This window comes from Antedon mediterranea, chromosome 1 (genome assembly GCF_964355755.1).
Source record: "Antedon mediterranea chromosome 1, ecAntMedi1.1, whole genome shotgun sequence".
NCBI lineage: Eukaryota > Metazoa > Echinodermata > Crinoidea > Comatulida > Antedonidae > Antedon > Antedon mediterranea.
In genome coordinates this window covers 38710611-38731004 of record NC_092670.1, presented here as the reverse complement: position 1 = coordinate 38731004, position 20394 = coordinate 38710611, and the positions used below count along the sequence as shown (strand labels likewise).

At 32.8% G+C, this 20394-nt stretch overlaps 2 protein-coding genes across 5 annotated transcripts in view; one reads left to right on the top strand and one right to left on the bottom strand.

Moving 5' to 3' along the window:
- Nucleotides 1-212: 212 nt before the first annotated feature.
- LOC140063621 (kynureninase-like) lies at nucleotides 213-12121 on the bottom strand. The gene is made up of 13 exons (XM_072110046.1): nucleotides 11917-12121; nucleotides 10655-10775; nucleotides 8254-8336; nucleotides 7049-7110; nucleotides 6631-6702; nucleotides 6259-6333; nucleotides 5763-5909; nucleotides 4699-4797; nucleotides 4188-4261; nucleotides 3605-3657; nucleotides 2522-2607; nucleotides 2134-2364; nucleotides 213-1299 (listed from the first exon to the last, which is right to left on the bottom strand). Exons 1-13 carry the CDS (start codon nucleotides 12119-12121, stop codon nucleotides 1147-1149), a joined length of 1461 nt encoding a protein of 486 aa, XP_071966147.1. The 3' UTR covers nucleotides 213-1146.
- The window catches only part of LOC140039445 (RBPJ-interacting and tubulin-associated protein 1-like), a 31027-nt gene continuing 12813 nt past the window's right edge, over nucleotides 2181-20394 (top strand). The window contains exons 1-4 of one of the 4 annotated variants that reach the window (XR_011842518.1): nucleotides 2181-2244; nucleotides 5294-5376; nucleotides 11656-11922; nucleotides 12050-12165. Coding sequence is in view for 2 of the 4 variants with exons in the window: in XM_072085058.1 (XP_071941159.1) it covers nucleotides 18877-19461 (585 nt within the window). In the remaining 2 variants the exon portion in view is untranslated. Of the gene's footprint in view, nucleotides 2245-5293; nucleotides 5377-11655; nucleotides 11923-12049; nucleotides 12166-18140; nucleotides 18210-18813; nucleotides 20259-20394 lie in introns of those variants that run through there. The other 3 variants (XM_072085058.1, XR_011842519.1, XM_072085051.1) reach the window with 3 other exon arrangements.

Below are 20394 nucleotides of genomic sequence, written 5' to 3'. Positions count from 1 at the left end.
TTTATTGTAGTCACTGTACAATTCAATGCTAGAAATAAATATTTCCTATTATTTATTTTTTAGCCAAAGTGAACATATTTGATGCATAGCATTTTAAAGAATCAAAATTATTGAGCTCTGTCTACACTATCAAATTTTATATGACAAAAAAATATGATGTGCCCATATATGGACAAGATGATGTCATCACTACCATATTTGGGCATATCACTACCATATTTGGGCATATCACTACCATATTTGGGCACATCACACTTTGATAATGTAGACAGAGCTTTAAAGCATGTAAACATGTATAGGCATTATAAGAAATTGTAAACCGCCCAGTTATATACTGAATATTGATTAATCAATTCATTTGAAATGATAAAGATGAGGAATTCTGTGAGATTGAGAAAAAGCCGCCTCAACCCAAATATTAAGCACATAAAAGTCAAACCAAGACAGGCATCACAAACCACAGCCATAATATTAACAAAGGCACTCTTTGGCCATAGTCCTAGTGGCGAAACAAGTCGGCATCGATAAGGATACAACTGGCTCAGAACGAGTAATGAATTACTATAACTATACTGACTGGCAGTGAAACAATACGCTTTTATTGCAAATATTTTTGGCAGAATAACACTCATTATAGCGAAAATAAAAAATATATATTTTTATTTACTATATTTTAGTATTACTGTAGATATACAAAATTTTAAAATGATTAAAAATAGGCTCACTACTGACCTAACAATGCAATAGACCTGGCAAGCCTTTTTAATTGCCCCTTTTGAGGGGTCCTACCATGTGTGTGTAAACATCAATTCAAACAATATCTCATTTTATACAGTATTAACTTAAGTTACAATGCAAAAATCTAATGTGCGTTATTATATTTTAACAAAATGTTCGCCTATATTTGCATTGCGTAAGAATTTGTCTTTTAGTATTTGTTTATTTTATTGTCCTTTGCTCTTTTGGTTTTTTACCTTTTTGCTTTATTTTAACCATTTATTTCATCAAATAATCTTTGCAATTTGGAAAATAAATTGAATCAATGTTTTTTTAATTGTCCTTGAGAGATAAACAACTTTGAATTAAAATTTCATCTTTTTACCATGAAAAACACATTCATAATACCACTGAATTTCTGGAATTTCCTCAACTGTTTTCACAAGGCATGTCAGGCATTGGGTTTAACGCAGCCACCTTCATGGCATCCTGTATAGCGTACACAAGACGATAAACATCAATATACCTCGAGTACAGAGGAACTGGAGCAAAGCGAAGCACGTCTGGTTCACGTTTATCACTCTAAGAAAATATAAAATAGTAAAGTAAATATGTAAATTGGTAATAAAAGCATTGTGAATAGTTTTCATTGTGCATCTGTAACAAAACTTTATAGGCTATTGTTCGTTTTACTTAAGCATGGTTCCCACGATGCAACGCAAGGATGTAGATATAACGCAGGCGAGTTGACCAATCAGAAGCGAAGCTTGAATAACCCATCGCTTGTGATTGGTCAAACTTTACATTGTTTGAAGGTTTGCATGGCGAAATCAAATGTTGATATAAAGTTTGCGGTACACCACGTATATTAGTTCTGAAAAGAACTGTTGAGTTTCTCGACGTTTCAATCAATGTACTTTGATCGTCCTCAGGAGTGGTCAAACTTTGTTGTGCTTATGTTCTTATGTTGCTTCGTAGTGGGAACCAAGCAAGCATTACTAATAAAGTTAACAAAATAAAAGAAAAGTCTTGAGTCATTAAAGGTTGTAAACTTTCAAACAACCTTGACACAAAAATGCTTCAAATTTAAATATCTGTAAATGAGTTTTACTGATGTAAATTATCTTAATTATTGTATATATTTTCAATGCTTTATTTTGTTTTTAAATTTTTTTACATGCAGCATTGCATGACGAAAAACACCCTTGGGTGAATCAAGCATATTTGTGTCTATTGACCATCTCTTGACTTCAAATATTCTAAAGCTCTGTCTACACTATCAAACATCTATGTGACAAAAAAAAAATGTGATGTGCCCATATATGGACATGATGATGTCATATCACTACCATATTTAGCCACATCATACTTGGTCAAACTAGTTTGATAGTGTGGACAGAGCTTTAAGCCACTTACTGTAACTCCTCTCTTTTTCAGTTCTAGCTGGACTTGATTGACATGGATCGAGAAGATCAACGACAACTGACATCCTCTTTGCTTTGGATCAGATGGTGTCAGGATTTTGATGTAAGGCTTTCCTTGTTCCACTACACTCTCAACTAACATCGTATTTAATAAATACTCAAAATAACCGGTTAGAAGCACCTGTTTAGCAATGCATTCCGACATATTTGTTTTATTAAAAACCTGCAAAAAAAAAAAAAAATAGAAAAGAAACAATTACAAATTAATTCTGGATATTTTATGTTGATTTGGGTTGAAATACAGGTGTGGTTGGAATTTAATTGTAAAAAAGGTCAAAGGTTATTAAAATAGCATGTAAAGTTTTAAAAAAATTACTAACCTCAAGACTGGCCTTAATAGGGGCTAATGCCATAATCGAGGGATTTGAAATACGGTAGCCCTCAATTCCAGGCGACAGCTCTATATCTATATAAAAATATGAATTATTTTTTTATATATTGAATACACAAGCTTTCAAAATAAATATAATTTTACATTTTTTAATTATTACAATATGTGGTAGCCCTCAATTCCAGGCGACAGCTCTATATCTATATAAAAATAATAAAAAAAATTGTTTATTTATTGAATACACAAATTATTAAAATAAATATAATTTTAAATTTTTTAAATTATTATAATATGCAAACAATTGATCCTCTGCACTGCCTGTTTTCACATTTTTTTTGTATTTCTTTCTAGTTAGTTTTAAATATAATATCTGGTTAATTGTACATAAATCAACGTACGTTTTGTACAAAATGTATTTATCCGGCCACCAGAGCGAAATCTTGAAACAACTGTTTGAGTACAATCTAAAACTATCCCAATACCAGACACCTTCCAGGGCTGGCCAAATATGTCTGGTTTTTCGGAAAGTCGGGTATTCAGAATGTGTTTTTAATTTGATTGAAATATATATTTATACTGGGTAACCTCTTCAGTCAAAGACTGGTCTCCCAGAGGGCCCAGTTGGTGATCAGTGGCTGTGATGTACTAATACACCGGGGTAACTCCCTACTCGTCTCGAAAGATGTACTAGGTTCTTTAAAGTGCACACAGGCTAGATGTGTACACTGGACCTACGGTTTATAGTCCTTATCCGAGAAGACTCGTTCTACCACCAGAACCATGGAGTGAGTGAGCCTCGAACCCCTGCCGATGTTATGGCTACGTAATTACGGTTCCACTATCTACCGCTCGGCCATTCACTCACAATTGTAAAAAGGAATTTCGGACCTCATATTGGGAGAGATTCCGGTTTTCAGAGAGTCTGGTATTTGGAGAGTTTACTGTACAGTACATACACAACCACATACAAGAACATGTGAAGAATTGAGCTCTAGTGTAAAATCAGATACATATAAACAAACACAATAACAAAGCAAACAAATAATGCCTAAATACATTATTTACAACTTACTGTTACTCATTTGAAATCTTGTTTCATTTCGATGACTCCACCAGCCATTCAATCTACAATGAACAGAAAAATATGGGTGGTGTGCTATAGAGGTTAATATTGGGTAGGTGTAGTTGCCATAGTAGTTAAAGTGACTTCGTTTATGTAGAGCATTTTGTGCATATATTTGTCTAGTTAACAGGATTGCCACCTGTTTTGCTTATAGTTATCCTTGGCAATTTGCCTAAATATATATAAAAAACAAAACAAAACTTGGCAAAGATAATATGGAGAATCTAATAGTAATACTACTGTATTTTTAAGAAAACAAAACCCTAGCAATGGGGTTAGATGCATACTATAAAAACAACATGCTATTCAACTAAACAAAATTACTCGTTATTGTATGTAGTAATTCTTTATTAACTTTTACTATTTAAACAGTGAAAACTTTAGTACCAGCAGCATTTCAGTTTATGATAAAAATGTACAAAAATACATGTACAGTAGACAGTATTCAAACAATAAAGTTATATTATAACATAAAACCACATCATTATACATTTTATTTGGTAATTTCAACAACGTATATGTCGATACTTACTTTGTTTTGTCGGTTTGAGAATGTTTTTCATGCATGAATGCACCGCCCAGACAACCAGCTCCACCATTCATATACTGTAGCAAATACAAGCAGAGAAATAACACATCAACACATTTTGGCGAAATATTAAATTAGCTGGAAAAATGCCAAGTTTATACATAAATATTTGCCTATAAACTTTCAATACTTTTTGTATATCTCAGAGCAAACATAATGTCTATGTATATTTTATATGCAAATGACAATAAATGGAAGTAATTTTCCACTGATAAATGAATGAACATAACTAAAATGTTTATCTTGATCACCAATCAAATGTTTTCACAATTTTCCCCCACTTTTCATCAACAACAAAAATTGGGTATAAAACAACAACTCCACACTGCAGTGTCAGAAACTCTGTTTCAGGTTTTTCTTTTGCTTCAAATTCTCTGTGTCTCTCTTCCCCCACACACCCCAACATTAAAAAACAGATACACACCCTTGTTCAGGTACAAAAATAAAAACTCACCTTATAGTTACACCAAGCAGCAAAGTCAACATCCCAATCATGAAGATTCAGCTCCACATTCCCAGCGGCATGTGCAAGATCAAACCCTACGATGCAACCCTTGAAATTAATGAGCAAAGAAAAAAAATGAATAGACAGACAGATGAATGTGTATAGTATGCGTAATTATAAAGTAATCCAAGGGTCCTGGGTTCAAGTCCTGTCATATATCAGGATTTTTTTCTAATGACAAATTACAACTCCACTCCCAAAAGACTTTGTTTATGTAGAGCATCTTGTGTATATGTTTTGTCTTGTGAACAGGATTGCCACCTTTGATTGTAAACAAACGTTATCAGCCAATGGCTGCTGTTTTGTATGTGTTTTTAAACCTAAATAAATAAATAAATAAATAAATAAATTTAAGAAGGATAGTGAATGAATTCGCTTATGGTTATCCTTGGAAATTTTCTTAAATATATAAAAACAAACAAAAAACAAAACAAATATATGTACAAATCCGTCTTAACTATGGACTCGCACAGAGTGGTCATGTTAAAAAAAAATCCATAACAACCCACATATTTTTTAATTTATTCATTTTTTTATATTTCAGCTAATTTATTCGTTCGACATAAAGCAATGCTTTTGCTGTTAAACCTTGATACAACAGCTAAGGAGTGTAGGACCTTGAAACTGGTAAGCAAAACAACAGTTTGGCCTACCACTATATATATATTTTTCATTGTAAACTTGTTGCACATCTCATTGAGACTGTGGCCTCTGATTTAAAAGAGATACAATAAAAGTTCAGTTCACTCCATAGTAATTATCAATGGTTAAGATCTGGAAGGTTATTAAGGACTGTTTGAGGTAGAACAAAACGTCTCCTTAATTCTTTTGTTCCACATTCAATCAGGCTTTTTATTCCACTCAGGTGTTAATCAGAGTAATATTGTAGCTCTGTTGTATTTTTCAAATATTATTGTCTTTTTCTGTGTTACTAACCTTCAACTAATTTCGAGCAATTGTATGTCAACATGAATTTCCTTTTGGACAAATAAAATTAACTATGTGATACCTACCTTACTATGTCCAGCTTTCGTGATGGCCTGTATGTCAAATAATTGACCAGTATAATACTGGACACCACAAAACATGATTGTGGCAATCTCTGACCCATGCTTCTCAATTAATGCCAATATATCCTCCAATCGTATGCTATCTTCTCCCTGTTTAAAAAAACCACACACTAAATTACAAAATATTGCATATATGCAAATTTAAAAAAAATATATATAGTGTCCCCCTGAAAAAAAATTTTTTTTTCAATTTTTTGTTGTTGAATATGCCATTTTGATGGTAACAATCGTTCACTTATTCACAAAAATATAGTCAAATTGGCTGCCAGCCAATGGGTTTTTGGTTGAATTTAACCATTTGTTTAACCATAATTTTTTTTAAAAATATTATTAAAACTACAATGTTCATGTTTTTTGGAGACAGTACATCTAACCTAGAACAATATCAAACCCTTATTTTGAATATACAGTATTAAATTTAACAGCATTTATACAGTACCTCTCTTGGGCTTGCATAAATGATACAATCTTCAGGATTTCCACCGTGTAGTTTTATTTGGCTTTCAATCATGTACTGCAAAGAAATATATTTACAAAAAATTTGTTATGAGCAGAAAGAATTGTTTATTAAGATTTGAGCCTGGTACTCCATTAATTAAAGACAATTGAACTTATATGTAAGAAGTAATGAAAAAAAGAAAGAACAAAAAGAGGGAAATACTAAAGGTGGGTTGTTTCTACGAAAGCCAACATACATTTAACATACTTTCTGATTATGAGTTAAATAGTTAGAGGAACAAGGATTCAAACCTAGAATTCTGGGATTAGTAAGCAAGCCACCAAACTAAATTAATTCAATTTTGATCGTTACCTGATCTGAAGGAAATGCCTTTGATTCCACTAAGATCTTTTTCCGGGTTTCTGTTGGTTTATAAAATGAAATCTACAATACAAAAAATAACCATTTTTTAATTCAAATTGGTTTACATTTTTGGTGTTATTGTCATATTTAACTTGAGAAAAATGTCTAAATTTTTCTGATTCTGTGACTGCATAAATTACATACATAATATGGCAGAATCATCTCTTAAAAACAATACAAAAGTATACAGACAACATTCAAACATAAAGATAGAAGAGGATTCATAAAGTTTAAATTCTCAAACAGATTTCTTTCAAAATATAAAGATTTTGGTTTCTTAATTTCACTAGTGCACCTACTAAAAACTTTACATCCATATCACCTTTGTGAAAAAACTCTTAAATTATTGAGAAAAATAACAACTCACCATTAATAAGTGGAGATTGACAGTCAGTGCGTTCATCACAGCCACTTCACTGGTCTTGGCACCTACAAATATATGGATAAAATCATGAGGCTTAACTATCACAGAGACGTTGAGTAGCTATGGGGTTAAAGCATGGGAACTGACTCCTATAGCCAGAAAATTAGCCTCCTCTCCCATAATTCAGATGTTGCAGAAGTCATATTTTCATTTCACCTTATTTATAGAGGGTGATACTAAACAGAGTATGCTGACAATGAAGGGGCCTCATGATGAGTTATAAGTGTCTGTGTGTGACAGTGGTTGTGTGTATACTAGTACACTTGGATAACAATTTAAAAACGGAGGCCCAGTAATGTGTACACTTGAAAGAACCAAGTGCATCTTTTTGTGTTGAGAATAGGGTCTTGGTCCTGTCAATGTTACAGCTGTTGTACTGTTGTTCCTACTGTGACTTTTCACCATGTGACTTTTCACCATGTTTTAAACCTTTTTATGTAATTTTTATATTTGTTGCTTTTGTGTTTTACCCCTTTGCGTCGTACTGTTTGTATTTTAACCATTTTATCATATTTTTTATGTTTTATATAAGTGACAAGCAATTTTCAATTTTAAAATAATTGAATTTGTCTGTACAAAGGCAGCGCTTGACAGATGGAGAGATGAACCATATTAAATAATAGTATAACTTTATCATGATCATCATTATCAATGTAACTATTATAATTAGTGAATATTTTAATAATTTGAAGCTTTTTTGCTGTGATTTCCTTTTTTCACTTATGTTTCTTTCTTGCATTTATTATTAATTTGTTCATTATTAGTTGTATATTTATTATGTTACTCTGTATTTTGCTCTATTATTTGTGAATATCAATGTTATTATTAAGTTTGGTGGAATCATTCATGATTTATCTAATGTTAATATTATTATTGTTATTAATTATTGCATTCATCATTATTGACTTCATTACCACTGTTAAGCTCTGTCTACACTATCAAACTTTATGTGTCCAAAAAATGTGATGTGCCCATATATGGACATGATGATGTCATATCACTACCATATTTGGGCATATCACTACCATATATGGGCATATCAGTACCGTATTTGGGCACATCACTTTTTTTCACACTAGTTTGACAGTGTAGACAGAGCTTAACAGCCATATGTAATTTGTAAATTAATTAATTATTTATAGCATTACCCACTATCCTGGCCATGTCTCCCTGTATTCTTGAATCACATTCAGTCCATGGCAGTTCACCCATAAAATGTCCATATACACCTCTGCCATAATCAAGAAAACATCATTATTCTAGAGCTGTCTACACTATTAAATTGTATATGACAAAAAAATGTGCCCATATATGGACATGATGATGTCATATCACTACCATATTTAAGCATACTACTACCATATTTGGGCACATCACATTTTTTTGTCAAACTAGTTTGATAGTGTAGACAGAGCTAGATATTAAAATATGATACTATATACAGCAAATGTAAATATGTCTAATACAACATTCTTCAATTTAAATAGCAATACCAAAAGATGGTAGACAACTACCGGTATTTTAAATTTAAAATAAATAATCAGGTTAGAACTATAAACTAACCGTATAAAAATAAATTCTTTAATTTTAAATATGATATATACAATAAATAAAACAGTAAGTGATACAAACATATGGTACAGTAGATAGTATATCCATAAAAAAAAACAATCATATAAAAATTAATTATTTATTTATTTGGTATATAAAAATATATTACAAAACGACAGTCAAGGACTGAAATGAATTGTATTACAAATGACTAAAAAATTATAAAGCAACTATACAATATGTCTAATGTAAAATTCTTTAATTATAATGGTTGTAATTAAAAGGTTGTTTTTTTACCTCACCGTATGGTATCAATTACATTTTTTCCATTAAAAATTGATTTTTAATTATTAGTTAACAAAAGACAAAACACTATCATCATTCATTCCACTCAGAGAATATACCAGCACGTTTCAGGAATTGCACAATATTAAGTTATTAATTGAATGTTTTAAACAAATACATTAAAATAACGTTTTAATATGCCGGTCAGACTTATTATATTATTTCAGCTAAAACAAATAAAACTAGATAAAATAAATTACTGAGAAAACACTCAAAATATTTAAAAATGTATTGTCCTCCAAAAACATGAAAAATGAAGATTAATTAAATCAGACTTTGAATATGTTATTTTGTAGTTTTAATAAAGTTAATCACTTCCATCCATAGAAAAAGAAACGAAAGAAATCATGTTTTCACTTATAAAATGACAGAATAAATAGTTAAATTCAACCAATATTCCTTTGGCTGGCAGCCAATTTGACCATTTTTTGCTTTAAATTACATTTTTTTCAGGTAAATACATTTTTTTTCGATCCAATTTTTGGTCAAAGTGGATAACTATTATGTTACTTTAAAATGGAATATTAAACAAAAAATGTTTTAAGAATTATTTTTTCAGGGGGACAATACATCTTTAAGGCTGCTCTAAAAACAAAACATTTATATGTTACAGTATGTATAGTTGTACTGTATTTGTATTACAACTGTTTAATTTTCTTGTATATGGTTAATTTTAACTGTATTTTGTATTGTATGGAGTGAGTGCAGAATCTGTTTGGGCTTTAGCCTATTCTCACTCGTAGTGAGTGAGTGGCCGAGCGGTTAAGACAGTGGAACCGTAATTACGTAGCCATAACATCGGCAGGGGTTCGAGGCTCACTCACTCCATGGTTCTGGTGGTAGAACGAGTCTTCTCGGATAAGGACTATAAACCGTAGGTCCAGTGTACACATCTAGCTCGTGTGCACTTTAAAGAACCTAGTACATCTTTCGAGACGAGTAGGGGGTTACCCCGGTGTATTAGTACATCACAGCCACTGATCACCAACTGGGCCCTCTGGGAGACCAGTCCTTGACTGAAGAGGTTACCCAGTATAAATACATATTTCAATCAATCACTCCTGTTTATTTTTCATTGGTGACCGAATAAACATTATTATTAAAATTAATATGTTTCTCATATGCTGGTTCACCATAATTGTTTGTATGATTTGTTTAAATATTTGGTTTACTTATCAAGAGGTCTTGAAACAGCTGCTAATTTAGATGTATACACTCACTGTAGTACAAGAATCCTTTGTTACCAAAAATTACTAGAAACACTGTATATCATATTCAGTGCCGGTTTTAGTAGGCAAAATGGGCGCTCACTCTATCCCTAAAGGCCAACTCATACAGCATCGTACAACAAGGCCAGATGAAAAGTTTTAGTTGGCGCTGTCTGATTTGAATCTCGATGAGCTTATTTAATACTTAAGGAACTTTCAATTTGTGAAGACCAACGAACAACAACTATATCATGTTAATTCATTATGCGCTTGCAGCGATATTTACCGTACGTGTGCCCTCACTCTCTTGACAGATTTTGTATGGTTTCTAGGTCGACGACACACAGATTGACATGACCTAGCCAGGTCAATGGTCGTAGCAAATCAAAAGCTCCCTAACATCTAATTAAAACAAATAATAAGTGGAAAAAATTACACTACTTACACATTAGACCATTTGTCCAGTTCGTTGTTGAGATAATGTCTTGCCATATTAGGCATTAACCCTAATGAATTACCACACATGTAGATACAATCTTCTTCTCCATCGACTAAAGATAGGTCCACTGATAAAATACAAATTTAAGCATTTTGTCTGTTAATTATTATTTTCAGTAAATAGTACGTTGATTTTCCCAATACCCGACTCTCTGAAAACCGGAAACTCTTGAAGTACAAACAGACCCAAATTCATTTTTACTATTAAACCCACATTCTGAATACCAGACTTTCCAGAAAACCAGACATATTAGGCCAGACCAAAGGTGTCCGGTATTGGGATAGTGGATTGTATTATCATTTGTCATGTCAATTACAGGTTGAAAACTTCTAAACTGTATCAGAGGGAACATTAAAATGATACTAATAATTCTGTATTATACTTCACATTTAAAGATGTATTGTTCCCAAAAAACATGAAAAATGAAGAATAATTAAATCAGACTTTAACTAGGTTATTTTGTAGTTTTAATAAAGTTAATCAGTTCCGTAGAAAAAAAAAAGTAATGTTAATAATAATAATATCCTGGATTTTAAGATTTATATAGCGCCTAATGTAATGAAACCTTTAAGCGCTGAACATTATTACCCCAGTCATTTTTTTGGATCAAACACGTATGGAAACATACTTCCATAATGCAGCTAGTAATCAGCGCAAAGTTGTGTCTTGATCTAACCGGGTACCCATTTATACACCTGGGTGGAGAGAGGCAAACGTAAGTAAAGTATCTTGCCTACAGATACAAGCAATGTGACAAAATAAATGTTTAAATTCAACCAAAAATCCATTGGCTGGCAGCCAACTTGACTATTCTTTGCGTTTCATTACAGTTTTTTTACAGGTAAATAAATTTGTTTTTGATCTAATTTTTTGTCAAAGTGGATAACTATTATGTGACATTGAAATTGCATATTCAACAGAAAAATGTTTCATAATTATTTTTTCAGGAAAAAATGCATCTTTAAATTTAACTTGTTTTACAAAGGTGGACAATAAAACCAACACAAAGGTGGATAATAAAACCAACACAGAGGTGGATAATAAAACCAACACAGAGGTGGATAACTGAACCAACGCAGAGGTGGATAACTAAACCAACACAGAGGTGGATAACTAAACCAACACAGAGGTGGATAACTAAACCAATACAGACGTGGATAACTAAACAAACGTAGAGGTGGAGGCTGAGATGATCAGCAACAACTTACCTTCAGGTAAACCTTTCATTTTTGGAATCTTAAATTCTTCCCGTAGGAATGCCATGGGATCCTGCAAGTCCATCTTGACTGGGAACTCCTTATCAGTCACTTTGCATCCAAATTTGTCCGCCTTTTCTTGCAGAAGATCTGATGGGCTGTCTGGGATAGACGTACGCTGTCTCTTGGTACGTCTCGGCTTCCCATTTTCAGACATTTTTGTTTGATTTTTTTTGACGATAAATTTGAGTGCTACTAGAGGAATCTGAAAGTTTTTGCAAAAGAAAAATGTGAATGATCGATTAAAAAAAAACTATACAGTTGATGAATTTGTAGAGAAAGCTGAAACACTATAGACTCACAACCTTAGCAGGAGATCAAAGTATTGGTGTTTTCTGTTCAGTACCAGAACTCTAAGTGTAAAAAGTTACTTATTATCCAGCATTTAATGACAACACCTGGTTTGAACTTGACCTCAGTAAGTAAGTCAAGGTCGTCATGGTCAACAATTAAAATGATAATCTATTGGGCGTTTAATTTCTTAAGAAAGAATGGTATTTGTGCATCTGGTGCTTTATTAGGCCACGATGAGAGAATTACTGTCCATCATAGATAATTACAGATTATTTAAAAAAATAGTAATTATGGTATTCTGTGCTTTACAGTTAATTACATATTATTAAACAAACTAACTAATTATGATTTTCTGTGCTTTACAGTTAATTACATATTATTAAACAAACTAACTAATTATGATCGATTTTCTTTCCTTACATTACCGTTAATTACAGTAGAAAAACTAACTACCGTAATGATAACCTTCCTGCCTGTACATTAGTGGTTTAGGCCTATTAGGCTGCTAACAGTAAACAACAACAAGGAACAGTAAACTAACTACCGTAATGATAACCTTCCTGCCTGTACATTAGTGGTTTAGGCCTATTAGGCTGCTAACAGTAAACAACAACAAGGAACAGTAAACTAACTACTGTAATGATAACCTTCCTGCCTGTACATTAGTGGTTTAGGCCTATTAGGCTGCTAACAGTAAACAACAACAAGGAACAGTAAACTAACTACCGTAATGATAACCTTCCTGCCTGTACATTAGTGGTTTAGGCCTATTAGGCTGCTAACAGTAAACAACAACAAGGAACAGTAAACTAACTACCGTAATGATAACCTTCCTGCCTGTACATTAGTGGTTTAGGCCTATTAGGCTGCTAACAGTAAACAACAACAAGGAACAGTAAACTAACTACTGTAATGATAACCTTCCTGCCTGTACATTAGTGGTTTAGGCCTATTAGGCTGCTAACAGTAAACAACAATAAGGAACAGTAAATGTACATTTTCCTACAAAACCAAAATAAATTTCATCCTAGGACTAAAGGATAACCAATTTGTTTCTGTCTTTTCTAACTAATCATGATCAATAATTACAGATATACTTTTCGTTTAGGCAACGACATTAATTGATTATTTTTATACGTGAACATATTGCTTAATTTAAGTTAATGTACAAGTTTATCAAAAGAATCTCAAATCAAAAATCATATAACAATTGTATTGCTCTGATCATGACTTCATTTGATTAGATTTTTGAAAATATTATTTTCAAAGACAGTATGAATGGTTAGGCCTATTTTTCTAATTTCTTTAGTGTTTTCTGTAGAATTTATAACAACTTACACTCTTAACTTATTTTACGTATGGCAGCATATTTTGGTATGTCGTAAAGTATGATCATCAAAAGGTCAACGTATGCCAGTTTATTATCGTTTGTTATCATTCTAAACAGATTTTAAGAAAGTGGAGTGCCTTACTTACAGGTCTATTTAGGATCTCTTTTGTTTTTATGTATGTAAATGACTTATCTAATAACAAATAAAATTGATGAAGTCTGCCAACAATACCAGCATCAGAAGAGCACAAGAATATTAAAGTTTCAAGCTTACATAATGATATATAAGCTTACATAATGTATATGATTGTCCTTGTATTTATGATAGTTTTAAGTTTATATCTAATTAACTACAGTTAAGTATATTAAGGTCGAGAAATAAACCGTATAAAACGTAAACACCTTTTTTACAGACACGTACTTCATTAAATTTGGTTCATGGTTTTTGATAAACGTGTACAGTACATTATTAAAAAAATTAAGCAATATGTTCACGTACCAAAATAATTAATGTTGTTCTCTAAACAAAAAGTATATCTGAAATTGTCAGCATGAAAAAAATAATATAAATAATTTTGATATTTTATTTTTAAGATATTAAAATAGGCTAGGATAGAACAAATAAGTTATGTACCAAAAACTTTGTCTATGTCTAACCTATCTGTGTTTGAGCCTATGTGCACGTACTGTAATGAGTCTTACAACCAACGTGTACCAGCGTATTTCAACATGCTCTGAATTTATAACAACTTACACTCTTAACTTATTTTACGTATGGCAGCATATTTTGGTATGTCGTAAAGTATGATCATCAAAAGGTCAACGTATGCCAGTATAATAAGTCAAATGTTGATACGGCACCATAAGTGTTGACAAAACCAACAAGTGTAGTGTAAAGCCCCATAAGCTTAAACTTTGAGATAAAATTGGTTGGGTTTCATTGGTTGTCATACACAGTAAAGTCACTAATTTATTGAGTACAAAGAGCTAAAGGAATTTTTTGGCAGATGGTTGGGGGTGGTGGGGGTGTGTATGATAGCTCTAGAGATGCTTCATACTTTTAATCGCAACAAAAATTAAAAGCTACCGTCATCATCTTAAAGCTCAGGTACAGGCATGACTTTTAAATATAATATCTGATTAATTCTACATAAATCAAATATTTGTAACAGAAATCAAGACGAAAAAACATGAATTTCCCTTAATATGGTCAAATACAAAATTTGGCAAAATTCTGCCATAAAAACCAGGAAGACTTTTTTTTCAGTAGTTAGGTATATTAACCTAATGTAATAACATGTCTGGTGACTCCCTAGAAGGTGAAAAAAGATGGTGGATATACGGTGGATAATTTTTGCTACTGTATACAGTAGCATGAAAATAAAAATCTGAAGTTGAATAAAATTACCAGAAATGTAAAATTCAAGTTATTTTTCTTATATTTAGTCATCTGATAACATTTTTTTTACCACACCGTTTATTTTTTATAGCTTTTTAAAATGCCTCCCTATTTACAAAATTTGAGATTTTACTGTGTAATTTGAACTATCCCCCCCCCCCCCCACACTGACAAGAAAGTGCTTATTTTCAACAAGCTCGTGTAACAAATAAAATCCAAAAAATTATGAAACATATGGGAAACTATAGATCGATAATTATTGGAAGGTATGACCAATAGATATTTTTTGCCCGCACCTAACCTTTAAACCAACTTTTCTTCTGTTAGCTTCCCTTTAATTTATGTTGTCTTTTTAGCACATCGACTTACTAGGTGCTCAGTTGACAGGGGTGTGTAGAAAGCGACGACCTCGAATTGGACGACCCCAACGACCTAGAATTGGACGACCTAGAATTGGACGACCCATAACACGAAACCGACGACCCCTAGCCTAGCCTAGGCCTAATGTGGTATAACATCCCAAAGTCGAACATAGCCAAAGATCTTTAAATCATACCTTATCGCAAGCAAGCAATTGATTGAAAAAATACAGAAATATCGCCATTTGATACTGAATGTGTTGACACGAACAAATGAACAGATATGGAACGCCAAGAGTGCATCATTAAAACTGCATTCGACTCGATTAGCACACGAAATATCATAAAAATGGCAAACCAGGTCAAAACGGCCCCTAGTGTTCGTTATAAGAAGACGAGATGTAATTATACGTCCATGGTTTAACCATGTAATGTATAATATTTATTGGTTATCCGCACTTGGCGGATAACCCCTTGTTATTGTCAGGATCTTTTTTTTTTTTTTTTTTTTTTTTTTTTTTTTCTATGTTATTCTTCTTTCTTTCCCCGAATTTTGTTCGCAGCACATCTCTATCTTGTGGCCAACATAAGATTGTATAACTTTGTCATAAGGTTGACCTATAGCTGTAGATGTGCAGCCAAGCTTTTGGACGATTTTGGAGTTGCGCAGTGTAAGTTACGCGCGATTTCATGAATTTCAATGATTGATCATAGAATAAAAACTAAAAGTTGTTTTGTATTGAAACTTTGTGAAAATTTAAGTGAGATCATGCGCAAACTTTTTATGGATTAAAAATGGCATGTTTCACAAAAAGTTACGCGCGCATGCGCGTTTGAAATTTCAAAATGCGAAAAATCAATTTCTAATCAACTTTCTATGCGTTTCATGTCATTTTGAGCATTTCAAAAATTCCCACGCGTGCGCAATTTTTTTACGCGCGCGTGCGCACGTAGCGCAAAAACATCTTTTTTTGCTTGATTTTTGTTTTTTCAGCCTTTTCTAGTAAATTTATGAATTTTCAATCAATTTCGACTGAAAATCACGTCACACGAGCACGTAGAATTGGATAATTTGCGCGTGTTTTTGATGAAAAACTTCAAAAAATCGTCAAAATTAGACCTTTTTTTAAACAGTCATAAATTCTAAACTACGTGGTGAACTTTTTTAAAATTACATATTCTGGAAGTAGATGAGTTGTTTTTCTCGAATCATGCATTGATATGGCTAACCGGACATTGTGACATCATCGTATGGCCACCCGAATATAAAATATAGGATTTTTTTCTCTTTTGTCATAGCTCGTCAAATTTAATAGAGCGCATCTCCACTTATCTGTATTCCATTTCACTCAATTTTTTTATATTGTCTAGATCAATCAATTATCTTTCGCATGATTCACCATTTTTAAAATTGTGATGACGTCATCATGTTCAAATGCGTCAATAACTTTGGTCACTTATTTTCACCTATTCTGCACTGTATGTAGTACGTATACAGTATATAGTGTATACCGTACACACTTAGACGCGACACAAAATAGAGGGCTCACTAACATTTTTTCAATGGCATAATCGTTTTTCTGCGCGCAATATTCTAACTTAGGTGTCATGCGCGTGGGTTTTGCGATGCGGATAACCTAACTCGTCCGTAGTGACGAGTTCAAATCTAGTTTCTTTTAAATTTATTTTTAATATGTCGAATGCAGTTTTAAAATGATGCACTCTTGGCGTTCCATATCTGTTCGTTTGTTCGTGTCGACACATTCAGTATCAAATGGCGATATTTCTGTATTTTTTCAATCAATTGCTTGCTTGCGAGTATTATATAAGGTATGGTTTAAAGATCTTTAGCTATGTTCGGCTTCGGGATGTTATACCACACTTAGGCCTAGGCTAGGCAAAAGGGGTCGTCGGTTTCGTGTTATGGGTCGTCCAATTCTAGGTCGTTGGGGTCGTCCAATTCGAGGTCGTCGCTTTCTACACACCCAGTTGACAGGCGTGTAAAGTCATTTCCTTAAAAAGTATGGATTTAATGCATTAACAGTGCCAATCAATATTGTAAGCTCAACCAGTAACAGTCAATAGTGATTGAAAAGAAGTTATACATGCACTGTTGACCATGCCTATAATGATTATTATTATTTATTTTGGCAAAAGATACATTTTACAAAATATAATACAAATCAACAAATTAAACAAACATGATGCAATATAAAATCACTAGCTAGTCACTAGCTGCCAGTAATGTGACAAAAGCAGTCCAAGCCACTGTCACCATTTTGGTGATATAGATTTAAAACCTGCTGCACATGGTTAATTGTGCAAATAGCCCATTTCCTTCATAAAAAATGTAATTTCATAAAATCATGATAGGCCTACCAATACCAGTACCCTCAATTCAGAGATGTAGTAGAAACTCAAAAATCACATGCCTCTGCACTCCATTTAAATAATATTATTTAATATTGTTCATAAATAAAGATTTAAATACAACAAGATAAATTGTATCACTTTACGTGTAACAAGTGACTTATTAGGCCTAATATGATAAATAATATAATTAATTGATTGAATCTATCCCAAATGTTTCTCTAATGCCTTTGAAAATAAATGAATCTCTAATTAATTTCACACTCACCTTTACAGTACTAGGTCCTCCTCAATGCAATACAGACTGGTGTCTCAACTCTGCTCTCAATGTGTAAATGTTTTTGTTTTGATGGCGCATGGCGGCGGCGGAAATCGAATCTCCCATTAGATAGCGCGCCCTCAATTTGTTTTTATTGGATAAAAAGATAATATTAATAAACAACAACTGAAAAAGACAAGAAAGAAAGAGGGGGTTCTTTGCAAAATTTGAAAGGCAAGTACTAGGCCTAGCCTATTTGTTAATTTATGCTAAACTAGCTTACCTAGTCTACTATTACTATTTCTAGATAGAGGCTAGGCCTAGTTAGGCCCTACACTTTCTAGCCTAGCCTTCTAGGCCTATTTATTACCTAGCTAGGCCTAGCCCTACCCTATATTATAGGCTGTATACATTCATTACTAACCCACCCACCAGGCCCTAAATCCAGCCTAGGCCTAGGCCCTAAAAAAACTAGCTAGACCTAGCCTCTAACTAGGCCTATAATTAATTATTATCACAGTATCATCAGGGTATAGGCTTCTCTAGGCTAGTACTAGTAGAGTAGTAGGGTCTACCTATCTATACTGTAACAAGCAAATTCCCTATTTATATAATAAATACAAAATAAATAGGCTACTATACTACTAGCGGGCTACTACTAGCGGGCTACACGTAACACAACACTATAATATAAAGATAGTTCATTGTTTTGCTGTTTATTTTTGTAGAGAGGCTTTAGATTAGAATTTTTTTAAACCCAATAAATATTAATATGCCTGAACAGAAGTCCATAAGTTAATCATAAAATTAATGCTAATGCTTCTCCGATTAATTTCAGATTGATGTTTAAAAATGACAAAAATGAATTAATGGACATGTTAATTCGAGGAACACGATAACAATGAGTGGTTTTGGTACAACAACAGGACTTTTAGAATCCGGAAGAGATTCAAATCGACCTTTCACAGGGAGAACCACACCTGTCAAAAAAACTTACAAATACCGCAAAGTAGCTGAACAATCACAAGTTGATGAAACACTATTTAAGGCGTCTGCAGTAAAGCTCACTCCAAAATTAGACATTAACTCAAATGGCAATAATCAGTCAACCCTGACAAAAAAAGGTGATGAAACAAAAGTTCCCAAAATTAAAACACCTTTAAAAGGAATGCCTCGGACACACAACCCATACCGTATTCATAAACACTCGCCATCGTACGTGGATGAGACACTATTCGGACCACGGTTACCGACGCCGAGCTTTCCCGCACCTTGGGAAAAGGAGAGTACAGTTAAAGGTCAAATACTGATGTGGAGTCCGCCCGTTTCTGGCAGTATGAGTATGACAACGCAAGGGTCAACTAATAGACCTTTTTCTGCAGGTTCAGCACGACCTAGTTCCGCTGGGGGAAAACGACCAAATTCAGCAAGACCAAGTTCAGCACGACCAAGTTCAGCTGGTAGTACTAGACAACCGTGGAAATGAATAAAGCGCGTATTGTGAATAGGGGTCCCATTGTAATCCCACGGTGGGATTGAGTTTTTTTTTTTTCAGAGGGGGGCTTATGACTGCATTTATTTGTAAATAATGTATTTTATCATAATGTTATTTATCATTTGTATGAATTTAAGAGGGCTCCTAAATATCAACTGGCATTAATTTGTCTAGCTGGAGGGGTTACCCTCTATAAATAAAGTTGAAAAAAAAATATATATAATAATAATAATAACCCAATTTAGCAAATAATTGAACAAGGTCAAAATTGTTGGATCAAAAGTGTGCACTGGTCATCCACATAATTTCAAAAGATTTTTAATTTTAAAAAAAAAGATTAATACAGTAATGCTGTATTTTTTTACAGTGACCTTCAACAAGATTTTGTTGGCGATTCATTCTATTCAACATAACTGTTTTGTTTTTTTTTCGGTTTTATCAAATTACAACGCAGTTTAAAACTCTGTCTACACTATCAAACTAGTTTGACAAAAAAAGTGTGATGTGCTCAAATATGGTAGTGATATCCCCAAATATGGTGGTGATATGACATCATCATGTCCATATATGGGCACATCACATTTTTTTAACATAAAGTTTGATAGTGTAAACAAGGCTTTGTGGCGTCACAACTACTTGATCTAACCATGTTTTTAATAACCCGGGAATCGGTATTTTAAATTTATTTTGCAGTGGATTTATGTGTTTCTCTACAAACAAGATTATGTATTCTATAGATTTTCTACAGGGATTTCAACTCCCTTGTTTAGTACAATGAGGAAAATGTTTTAATATTTATTGTACACTAATTCGAATTTTAATTAATATTTTAATTTTTTTCAATAAAACTATTTATTTGAAGACTGCACTTCATTATTGATTGCTTCCATGAAAAAATAAAAATTCCATATACAATATACAACA